The following is an 11657-nucleotide window of genomic DNA, read 5'->3' as shown; positions in this document are numbered from 1 at the left end:
TTTCCCAAAACATATATAATTAAATTATATGTATATAACATCTGCATCGAACTTAATATGAAATAATTACCTTTGTTCATATCTCAAAGATAGCTATGCTCTGGGAAAAAAAATATATCATCATTCTCGATCTAAAAAATAAATTATTGATATTATAGCAAACTCATTTCATCACTTGAACCCACCATGTTAATTTTTGCAAAGAAAAAAAAAGACTCATCATTATTTGTGACATTGAAGTTGTTTTTGGAATACAAGCAACTAATATTGTTACATGTTAATCAAAATATTTGAGTAGAATTGTGATCAAAACTCATACAAATCATAAATATGGAGTCGGCAATCGACTAATGTCAGCTTTCGATACTGCAATTAGAGACCAATTCGGTTGCATCTTTCTCAGGCTCGCACGGTCTCCATATGGTCCCATTTGCTTCGTCCATTAGGGCGATGCCCTTAACAGAGAGCTCTTTTCTGATCTTGTCTGAGATCGCGTACTCCTTGTTTTTCCTCGCTGAGTTCCTTTCCTCGATCAGCTGTTGTACTTGTTCCTCAGTTAACCCGGCTCTAAGCAGAGCTTTATCTTTTAGTTGCTGAAGAATCTGTGGAAGCGAAGGAACTGTTTATTGATCTGTTGAAACTGCAAGCAATTGAAGTTGCAGTGGAAAAGTTCACAGGTACCTCAGAGCAAGAAGCACCCAAGAGTCCCAGAATGTCAAGAACATCTCTGACTTCTTTCTCTAGTGCGAGAAGAGAAAGAATAACAGGCTTTGGCGGTTTCTTACCCTTCAAAATGTAGCATAGAAAAGGGATAAAGCAATAAGATACACCAGAAGCATTCTGTTTTTACTGTCTCTGCATGTATGACAATGAAATGCAAGGGAGATACCTTTAACTGCTTCAAGTTACTATTTATCGCCTTAAGTGGTTCCATAAGATCATCCAATACAGCAGTAGTGTGAAGATCATCTGACATAGATTCTATGAAACTTGAATGGAATTTATCGATTGATTCCTTGACCTTAGCTGGGATTTGGCCTTTGAGTTCCTCTTCCCGGAATCGAGAAAGACCTTGTTTGCAGTCATCAAGTGTCTGAAAAATGGTAAATGCAAAAGGATGTGATGTTAGTGGAATGGATATATAATATATGGAAACCAAGTCATTGTGAATATAAAAGCAAGCAACAATAACCTGATAAATATAGAAGACTCGATCTGATGCATTTTCAAGTGCTATATCAGAGTAATTTACATCAGCACGGTAATGTGTGCGCATCAAAAAAAACCTCAAAGCCAGTGGATGGTATTTGGCAATAATCTGCAATATAAATCTCACCATTACTATGCATTTAAGGAAAAAAATTATTACAACAACCAAACCTTATCCCACTAAATGGGATCGATTATATGGATCTTTCTACGCCATTGAACTTTATCTCCTACTATAATCATCATCTATGTTTAAATTAATTAAAAAAAAAACCAACATACTGGACACTAGTGTCGGCACTTACATCTCGAATAGTAAAGAAATTGTCATCTGACTTTGACATTTTCTGATTATCCTTGTTCACAAAGCCATTATGCATCCAATGGCTTATTTTGAATTCAGGGCATGCAGCTTTGCTCTGGGCCAGTTCATTCTCATGATGAGGAAAAATCAAGTCCTTTCCTCCACCATGAATATCGAAAGTAGTACCTAAATATTGTGAACTCATGGCACTGCATTCGATATGCCAACCTGGTCTGCCAGGACCCCAAGGACTATCCCAGCTTGGCTCACCAGGCTTAGCGGCCTAAAAATCAGAAGAATTGGACATCGATGAGCAAAGGCCATGTTTGCAAATGTGTGGAAAAAAAAGTTAATGGAATGGTCTAACCTTCCATAGTGCAAAATCTGCTGGATTTTTCTTTCTTAAATCAACGGAAACTCTTCCACCTCCACCAGCACGATTATCATCAAGCTTTCGTCCAGATAGTTGGCAATAATCAGGGAAATTATCAATTGCAAAGTAAACATCTCCTTCTATAGTATAAGCACATCCATTCTCCATTATCTGCCAATAAATATCAACTTTATCTATCCAAAATTAGGAAACAAAAATATTGAATAAGACAAAAAGCAGTTGTCCTAGAGAGGCACAATCTGATGGAAGTATCATGACCTACACAGCGATCATTTTAAATTATTGAACAAGCAACAAGGTCTAAATACTGTAAGGTTGATAAATATAACCGATGAACATATATTTAGTTTATGGAATCCAGTAGGATTCTTGTCAAGCTAATCTTCCAAATAATACACTAGGAAGTAGCAATCAATGTGATTGAGCATAGATCCTTCTAATTAAACAAAATCCCCTTGTAAATGCCTCACACATTGCGAAACCATTTTATATTGAAAACATTCGCACAGAAACAGCACAGCATACAAACAACATCATTATGATAACCTCTTGAGATTGATTAATTCTGGTAAAGCTATACATAGATACAAAAGAACCCAATAAATAAACTGCTAGTTGTATTAGGCATATCAACTTCTTGGTTGCTTGAACCAGATACCTGGGTTCCCCAAGTAAAAATTATATAATGTTAATATGAAACGAGATGGGTGCCAAAGAGGAAGCATGTGCCAGGTCAAGCTAGTGGATTGATCATCATCATCAACATAGTGGATTGAAGATCTTGTTAATACTAGAGAGGAAGAAATGATAAGGTGTTGCAAGTGGTTTAAGAACAGAATAGGAGTTCAACTTGTCACAGGTTAAATGCAATTGGATGGATAGACCTCTGTCCAAGATAAGTTGGAAAAAAATAGAACACAAATTTATTTGTCAATTTTGGATGACAGGAAGAGAATCAATCAAAACCATAAATAACATATGAGTGAACTTATACATTAATTTCAAGACATCCTAAGTGATTGCATACAATACAAAAATTCTACCTTGGTTATCAAATCCTTTATCTGCTCTATGTGATCAGAAACGCGTGGTTGATGAGTTGGAGGCACACAGTTGAGTTCGGCTGTATCATGCAAAAATGCTTCGGAAAACCTACTGCTCAAACTTAATGGATCCTCCCCTGATTCATTTGCTCTTTTAATTATCTGCAAAATAAAAAGGTTCAAAATAGCTGACACATAATCCGTAAATTGAATAGAGTTCTTGCCAAAGTTGACTAATATAATAGAAGCTGATGATAAACTTCTTTGGAAATCCATCTAAATTGGAAGAAAAAAAAACTTGCATAATGCTTTAATTTATTTCTTTACAAGTTTAACCATTTTGATAAAAATTTACTAAATTTATATAGAACTTAGGGATTCAGATTATGGAATTAACTCTATTAAGTAATTACATGTCGTAGTGTAAAACATTGTAGAATGCAACAAGCCTAAGAGACCCTATTGAAGTTGTAATTAACATGCATGCAACATAGTTTTCCAAATATATATATCCCACTTCAATAGAGAGAAAACAATCCAAAAAAAGTAATTGCCCAAGTTAGTTTCAATTAATTCTAGTGCATTGCATGCAACAAAGTGAATGAATAAACTGTACGGTAATTAACAGTTTCTGGTTATTGTTTTGTTAATCATTGCTTCTCATTCATCTCTCTAATCAATGAGATCTACCACCATTATTAATGAGAGTGTGTGTTATCTTCGCACTGACAAAAAGAACTTGTTGGTAAAGTGAATAATATGGACTTTGGACATTCCCAACCCTTAAAGAGTGTATGATTCAGATAAAAAAATCACTGAATCAATTAGAGAAGCTCCAATTCTTCAATATCATCCAAACAAACTCTTTGCTACTCTACAAGTACCCAATATCAACAATTGTAATTGCCTTGTAAAATATATAATATAGAGAGTGAAGAAAATTTAAACAGTTCACCAAATTGAAGAAATAAATTTAGAGGGAGGAAGAAGTTCTATTGCAATAGTTTTCTTCTATAAAAGAAATTAACTGTGAAATTACAAATTAAAGGAACACAGAACGACAATGGATAAAATAACTAATAACAATATACCTTGTCATTGTTTAAATTTCATTTCTTCTCATTGTATTAAAAAAAGACAAAAACCATACAGATCTGCCATTTTCTACATCACCAAAGTGAGATTTACTAATTACTAGAAAATGCAAGAAACATCTGACCTTGTCATCAATGTCAGTGAAGTTGCGCACATATTTGACGTCATAACCCAAGTGCTTCAAATACCTAATAATTGAAAAAATTATATGTAATTCTTTATATTTTATTCAAGTTATATTGGCACAGTATAGTGATATAAAAGCAACATAGCCAGTCAGAACAAATATTTGACAAAGATAGTACAATATGCATATATGATGTTATTGACTAGTAAGTATTATGTGTGGCAAAATTTTATAAGTCCAAATTCCCTTAGCTATGTAGTACAAGCAAGAACATAATTGACAGAATAAAGCTGTAAACATATAGTGCAGAAGAAGGAAGTTTAAAGAAAAAGTAAATCATAAGAGGTATGGGGAGAGAATGATCACAATGATAGCATGAAGGAACTCAGTTTCATTTCAAATTTTGAAATCGCTATGCTCACCTTAAACAAGAGACGACGCCATTGTTCAATAATAGTATATTAGAACAGTTGTAGGCTTTGTCCAAACCAGATTTAGAATTTATTTTGAATACTAACCAACCAGCTATTACTGCCACCTAGTTAGAAGTTTTGACAAAATTAGAACTTGAACCACTTTAAAACATAACCCAAAATTTAAATAAAACACCTCCACAATATTAACAAAAATAATGTTTAAGTAACATCATGATGAATTACAAAAAACATTTTTGTTCCAACTAATTCTGAGATCACTTTACACGAATCTTTTTCCTCCATTAAACTCTTTGCAGGCTATATATCACTACTAGTCGGAAATAAAACTATATTTTTGACAATGTGAAAGTACATTTAAAATGCTAACCACTTTCAAACAAAGACAAGAGATCACACACACACAATTATTATACGAAGATGAGAAACTAGTTCATGAGATAACAGTGAAGGTTGTAGCATTTCCAATGGTTGTCATTGCTAAAAATAGAAGACAACCAAAAACTAGCATCAAACAGTAGTAATATCACCTAAATGCATCATCAGATTAACCGCTACACGTTCATAAAAAATCACACATTTAATTTTGGCCCGACAAATCAAAGCCGCGTGGCATTTAATTGCAGATCTCAAACAGGAAAGAGATGAAGTCACCTGTAGAGGACGTCAAAAGCGACGTAAGCGCGAGCATGTCCAATATGGCTGTAATCGTAAGGCGTGATGCCGCAGACGTACATGGAGGCTTGTCCTTCGACCAGAGGCCTGAACAACTCCTTCTGCTTCGACATTGAATTGAAGAGCAACAGATCCGGATTCCCCATGGATTTCCTACTCCGGCGCCTTTCCCTTTCCCTTTCCGAGCCTTTCCCTTTCCGAAAAGCTTAAACCCTAATTCTGTCACCCTACCCGGCGAGAAAACTAGCAGAAGTTTAGTGGGGAGAGAAAATGGATTGGGAAGTCGAAGCAGCCGTCTCCGATGCTACTCCTGGACAGCGGCGACGAGGTTACCGTAATCCACCACCTGGAGCAGAGGAACGGGAGGGAAGGCGAGATCACTGTTCCGCCGCCTGCCTTGCTGTGTACGTTATATAGGGCAGAGATATCTGACATCTTTTGGTTCGACCTCGACCGGTTAGGTTATCGGGTCAGCGGTTCAATCAGGTCTTCGGGTCGGGTTGGACGGTAGTTCCGACAGCAGATGTTCCATTCACATTTTCAAATTCGATTCATGGCTCGATATGAATCTACATCGTCAGTCAGTCGGAGTTAGACCATACTGAGTGCAACCAACTTGGCTATAGATTGGGGTTCAAGTTAAGACTCAACCGACTTGCGGGGAAAGTATTGTCGGGCTCAACCCAGCCTAGTTGGAGTTCAGTCATACATGTCAGGTCAAGTCAGCCTATTTAACTATCTCTCCATTATTAAATTATTAATTATCCTTAATATTGATATATATTATGATAAAATATTAATTTAAATATTTCCAAATTTCATAAAGTAATATTAATTTATCTAAAATAATTATTTATAATTTTAGATTTTATAAATATCATAACTTAAAAATTAAATATAAATAAATCAAATCAAATCTTAACATATTTTTTAAAATATAAAATAAATATTTGAATTTTGAAATAACCTTCTTTAACAAACTCAATACAACAATTGTCTTTTTCCCACTAAATAAAATCGCTTATATATCTTTTTATCATTTGACTCAATCATTTATTATATTTAAATAAATTTTATCATATTTATAAAATCTTCTTCAAACCACAAACCACACATCACACATATCGAAGAATATTTTTTTTATCTAAACAACAAGCTCACACATTGAGATGAGTCAAATTGAAATACTAAGCATTCATTCAAAGATAAGCTTACTCAAGTTTAAGCATAAACAAACAGTAGCAAACAAAAAATCTTCTAAACTTGAGGAAAGATAACATGGCAGATTAATCTTCGTCCTCGCCTTCGTTCTCTGCAATGTTAAAGTACCGCAGTTCGTAAACATTGCGGTCCTTGTTTGAAGCAATCACTCGCAGCCAATCGCGCACATTGTGTTTCTTCAAAAACTTCTTTGTTAGGTACTTCAAGTATCTACAACAACAGAGGCAGATGCAGAAAGGTTTCGTTAAGCTGAAAACTAGAACAGGGTTTGCTGCATAAACATAGGAATTTTAGATTGACAAGAGGTGTCAATCGCAAAGGTAATTGACAGAGATGACATAAACTGTGAAATGAGAACCCAAAACTTCGAAACTAAATATGCAATTTGACATCATAACTGTCATTCAGGCATATACAATAATTACATAAAACTAAACGAAATGTTACATGAAATAATATTCCTTTCAGTGGTAACAAACAAACTAAGTTGCTTTTAATTTTCAGTGTGCATATGCAATTCACACTCAAAGTTAAGTTGCTTCGAGTTGCAAACCAGAATTAGGAATTGGGCGAACTGTGTTTAGCATCACCGAGAGATGTAAAGGCAACAAAATCCTACAAGTCAATCAAATACCCAAATGCACATAGCTAAGACGGTAAAAGAACTGATAGGATAAGTAATCTGAAGTACTTTGGATCGTCATAGTTGAGAACCAATCTCCTTCAGGATTATCTATTCAAATTCAAAACTTGGGACCTGTTTACTTGGGAACAAAATTAGGAGAATGCATAATGTTAATAGAGAAGACGTGAAAGATGTATTGAAAACAGATGTTCACTTGGAGAGAAAATTGAGAGAAGAGAGGTGCGCAGAAGGATAACTTTCGATCCAATCTAAGCTAGGAAACAAATGGGGCGATCAAGTTTTTGTGTTTGCACATTCAGTAGGGCCATCCACAATGATGAACTAGCTGACCACCCACAAAATTAACTCCAACGACCTTCAGTGAATTGGCATCTCATATGAGGCAGCCTCCAACAAGTAGGATTGAATGCCAGTAGATTGGCTAATATAGGATTATGGTTGGTCTATCTTATTTTTATTCTTCCAAGTAAATAGCAAGATACTATTTTCCACCTCTATATTTTTTATCTTCACACTATTTTTCCTCTTTTCATAACTCCCTAAAAAAGGAATGGTGCATAAATCATAGTTTCTAGAAATTCCCAGATAACATACACAACAACTATTGGTTCAGAATACGACATAAAAAGTATTGTCATGGGCTCATAACTAACTCTCCTCAAATTGGTCAATATGATATGCCAAAACATGCTATCACTTCATCAAAGAAGTGAAGCAAAAGCAGGGGAAAATTATAAATTCTACTCCCAGACTTGGACAACGAATTAATGTCTAAATTCACATTTACAACATTTGAAGCCACAATCTTAATCCAATATAATATGCAGGCCTTTAAGCAGTTCCTATAAACAACATATAATAGCCTAAAAGTGTGATAAACAACATCTCAGTATCCATGTTCCTTCGTACGATGCGTGTTTACAAACAATGCATTCAGGCAATGCAAGACATTTAATCCCTTTATCTCCTTCAATCATGGCAATTGTGCTAACTTAGCCTAAAAGTTTGATAAGCAACATCTCAGTATCCATGTTCCTTCGTATAATGCTTGTTTACAAACAATGCATTCAGGCAATGCAAGACATTTGATCCCTTTTATCTCCTTCAATCATGACAACTGTGCTAACTTTTTTTTTTTTAAAAAAAAAAGCTGAATTATATTGTCTGTCTAATTCAGATCAGGACAAAATATTAGTGAGAATATTATACAGTCAAATTTCTCCAACTTATCATCCTTGCAGCCATGTTCAACAAGATGCTCATCTAAAGTATAATCTAACAGACGCAAGATATTAGACCATTCTTTGTTTTGTAAGAATACTAAGATATTAGACAAAAGAAGAAGTTAGCTAAAAGACTCGAATTGAAACGGAAATCATCCTGAGCAAGGTGTGGACTTTAACATAGAGATAGAGTGAAATGTGAATAATCGTTACCGCTTGGAGAAGGGCCCTTCGGAGGTGACGGTGATCTTGCTCTTGTCACGGGTGACGGTGACGGCGTCACCAAGGGCGCCGGCCTTACCTCCGTTCACCTTGATGCGCTCCTGGAGGAACTTCTCCAGGGAGGCGATGTCCATTATCTTGTCATCCACCGGCTTAGCGCAGTCGATGACGAAGGTGGAACCTTTCTTCTTCCCGCCCTTCCCGGCTGCGGCCGTCGACCCTCCGCTGCCACGACTCATTTTCCGACCGAGGTAAGCCGCCGCTCGAAGAGATCAGAACCTTTCAACGAGCGAGAGAAATGGAACCGAAGTTAATTCGGTATTTATAGGGCAGCTGAAAAAACCCTAGAATTGGACAAGACGGACCAATTTTTTTTTAAAAAATAATTTATTAGTAATCTATTGTTCCTTCAATCCTATAATTTTTTATTATTATTATTATTATTATTATTATTATTATTATAATATATATATATATAATTAAAATAAAATCTAAATCGAGCAATTACCTTCTATGTTTTTTTTTCTAGAACTTATCTTCTAAATATTATAAAAAAAATTAATCACAACTTTTCAAAATTTACATATTTCTTTAAATTATTTTTAAACTTTGAAAATTTTAAAATACCTTGAATTAACTAATTTTAAATGATAATATGAATTTTATCATGTCAATTCCTTGATGAATAACCTTTTGGCTAGAAATATAATGACAAATTCAATAATTTTCTTAAATATTTTTAAAAAATTTTAAAAATAATATATAAAATAATAAAATTGTTAGCATATGCTTTTGTGACCGGCAATAGGAGGTCGCTCTATGTGGTCAACAATGGAGGGGTTATATAATCATCTTTTTGCTCCAGTATGATCATTTTTTTTTCGAGATCCTACAATGACAGGAGTTTCATGCATAAAGATGTTGTAAAAGAGTGCAAGCACAAAGCTCACCATACCTGGTGCTTTAAAGCAAAGAACATATCGAGTACAGAAGGTAGTAAAATAGACGCCACATGTCTACATTTTCAGAAAAACATATATCCAATCAACAAAATGATTCACAAGCAGATATCTAAGAAGAAGGTTCAGTTCTTTTGATATGTATTCGAAGGAATACTGAATCTAGATCTCAACATGACTAGTGTGTATACTATTCGATTGTCAGAGAGTTTAAAGGACGAAGCAGATGCATCGACAAAGAGTTACATGAAGGCCCACTCATTCTCCTTGCGAATCTCTTCCTCTTCCTCCGGGTCGAAGTCGTTCTTGATGTTGAATATCTTGCGGATCTCTTCAGTAGTCTGGCCCCTGATCATGTTAGCCACAGATTGGCATGCCAGATCCAGCAGCCTCTGGATGTGCAAGTAGTTTGCAGCCTGAAAGCACCAGATCATCGGAAAGCATAAGAAATACATCTACAATAAGAGGGATGGATGAACTAACTAATCTGAGAGCTCTTCCATCTCTCTTTGCTTTCAGAGTTCATCCATTCCATGCTACCAAAGAAACTCATGCTTATATCAACTCTTAGAAATTAGAATGCAAAAAGAACATTAACAGTGCCAATTATGATAGCAGAATAGAATAATACATTAGAAAAAGTTGATCAGTCATAGAAACAATATCAATCGTTTCATGCATATGTTGATAAAACCAGAGTAACCTATCAAAGAGGATTTACGGCACATTATCAAAACTAAATCTACAAAATTACGTTTGAAGCAAAGAACTTAATGAATAATTTTAGCTAAAGGGCAAGATTTGGACAAAGAACATAGTTCCCCTGCTTTTCCTACTTCAGCTTCCCATTGTTCTACTCCGTCTCCCCTTTTCAATCCATGATACAAAAGAGGATTTACGGCACATTATCAAAACTAAATCTACAAAATTACGTTTGAAGCAAAGAACTTAATGAATAATTTTAGCTAAAGGGCAAGATTTGGACAAAGAACATAGTTCCCCTGCTTTTCCTACTTCAGCTTCCCATTGTTCTACTCCGTCTCCCCTTTTCAATCCATGATACATAATTTCACAACAATCTGAAATTCCACTGCTTCTTAAATACTTACTGATATAATTGCAGCAAGAATCTAATACTTACTGATATATCACAAAGAATATAACCCCAAGAGTTTGTATGAAGGTGAGTTCGAGATCATTCTTGATGTAATGAATGCAAAGGTTTCGCTCCAGCACTAAATTCAACAACCATTGCCCGAAAACACAATTAAAAGGGTTAAATTGTTTTCCAGAATGATCAAAAAAAGATTAGCCCACAACAAAATCTTTGCCAAGCAAAAAGATAATTAGGGAACGAATCAATTAGAAAGGGGGAAGTGATCAGAGAAGTGTCGAATCTTACCAAGATAATACTGAATAGGGTTTCCTGGTCGACGCTAACGAATTCGGCATCCCAAGCAGTGAGTTCTTCGGGGACGAGCTTGGTGACGTCGTCGGAAAGCACGGAGTAGTCATTGACGTGCATCTTGCAGTACTCAAGGACCTTGGCAAGGATCCTGGAGGTGACGTTGGGGAGGGGGATCCCGCCCTCTGTGCATCTGTCCTCGATCATGTGCTTGATGGTCTGCGACGCCATGGCCACCGCGGTGTCCACCTCAAACGCGTCGCCCTCGGAGCTCAACAGGATGATCTTCTTGTCCGTGTCCATCGGAAAACGCTCGAATCGAAGGAGGAAGCGATCGTCGTCGGAGAAGGAAACGGAAACCCTAGCGACGGGGGTTCGAACGAATCGACGGAGAAACTTAAAGCGCCGATGGAGGCACGACGGTTGGCCGAGCTGGCCTTTATATAGTACCCGGGGGGACTGCAAGAGACACGACCATCACTACGATTTTGACTACGATAATGGGGGAAGCCTCTCGTAATCAAAGTCGTAGCTGGTAAAATAATTATTTTATCATTAGAATCCAATTTAGAGAAATAATAAAAGAAAATAATAATAATTATTATTAGTTTTGTTAAGTATCGATGATGTTATAAATTAGTTTAATAATACAAATTTTCTTAAGGAAGCTTTTAAAACTCTTTAATTTAAACTTTTAAAT

The 11657-nt window shown here is 35.7% G+C and overlaps 3 protein-coding genes across 3 annotated transcripts; all 3 read right to left on the bottom strand.

Annotated features, from left to right (window-relative positions):
* Positions 1 to 171: 171 nt before the first annotated feature.
* LOC122047641 (cysteine--tRNA ligase, chloroplastic/mitochondrial-like) lies at positions 172 to 5677 on the bottom strand. Its single transcript, XM_042609045.1, has 9 exons — positions 5261 to 5677; positions 4170 to 4233; positions 2951 to 3112; positions 1881 to 2057; positions 1515 to 1796; positions 1193 to 1318; positions 890 to 1093; positions 682 to 786; positions 172 to 602 (listed from the first exon to the last, which is right to left on the bottom strand). The coding sequence occupies exons 1-9, from the start codon at positions 5425 to 5427 to the stop codon at positions 354 to 356; spliced, it is 1536 nt and encodes a 511-aa protein (XP_042464979.1). The 5' UTR covers positions 5428 to 5677; the 3' UTR covers positions 172 to 353.
* A 726-nt stretch (positions 5678 to 6403) lies between these two features.
* On the bottom strand, positions 6404 to 8914 carry LOC122047640 (60S ribosomal protein L22-2-like). The gene is made up of 2 exons (XM_042609044.1): positions 8585 to 8914; positions 6404 to 6712 (listed from the first exon to the last, which is right to left on the bottom strand). The coding sequence occupies exons 1-2, from the start codon at positions 8830 to 8832 to the stop codon at positions 6568 to 6570; spliced, it is 393 nt and encodes a 130-aa protein (XP_042464978.1). The 5' UTR covers positions 8833 to 8914; the 3' UTR covers positions 6404 to 6567.
* Positions 8915 to 9555: 641 nt separating this feature from the next.
* On the bottom strand, positions 9556 to 11352 carry LOC122049637 (SKP1-like protein 1B). The gene is made up of 2 exons (XM_042610995.1): positions 10955 to 11352; positions 9556 to 9968 (listed from the first exon to the last, which is right to left on the bottom strand). The coding sequence occupies exons 1-2, from the start codon at positions 11258 to 11260 to the stop codon at positions 9795 to 9797; spliced, it is 480 nt and encodes a 159-aa protein (XP_042466929.1). The 5' UTR covers positions 11261 to 11352; the 3' UTR covers positions 9556 to 9794.
* Between the last annotated feature and the right edge of the window lie 305 nt (positions 11353 to 11657).

This window comes from Zingiber officinale, chromosome 2B (genome assembly GCF_018446385.1).
Source record: "Zingiber officinale cultivar Zhangliang chromosome 2B, Zo_v1.1, whole genome shotgun sequence".
NCBI classification, from domain to species: domain Eukaryota; kingdom Viridiplantae; phylum Streptophyta; class Magnoliopsida; order Zingiberales; family Zingiberaceae; genus Zingiber; species Zingiber officinale.
Note: the sequence above shows the minus strand (reverse complement) of the source record. Positions and strands in the feature narration are given on the sequence as shown.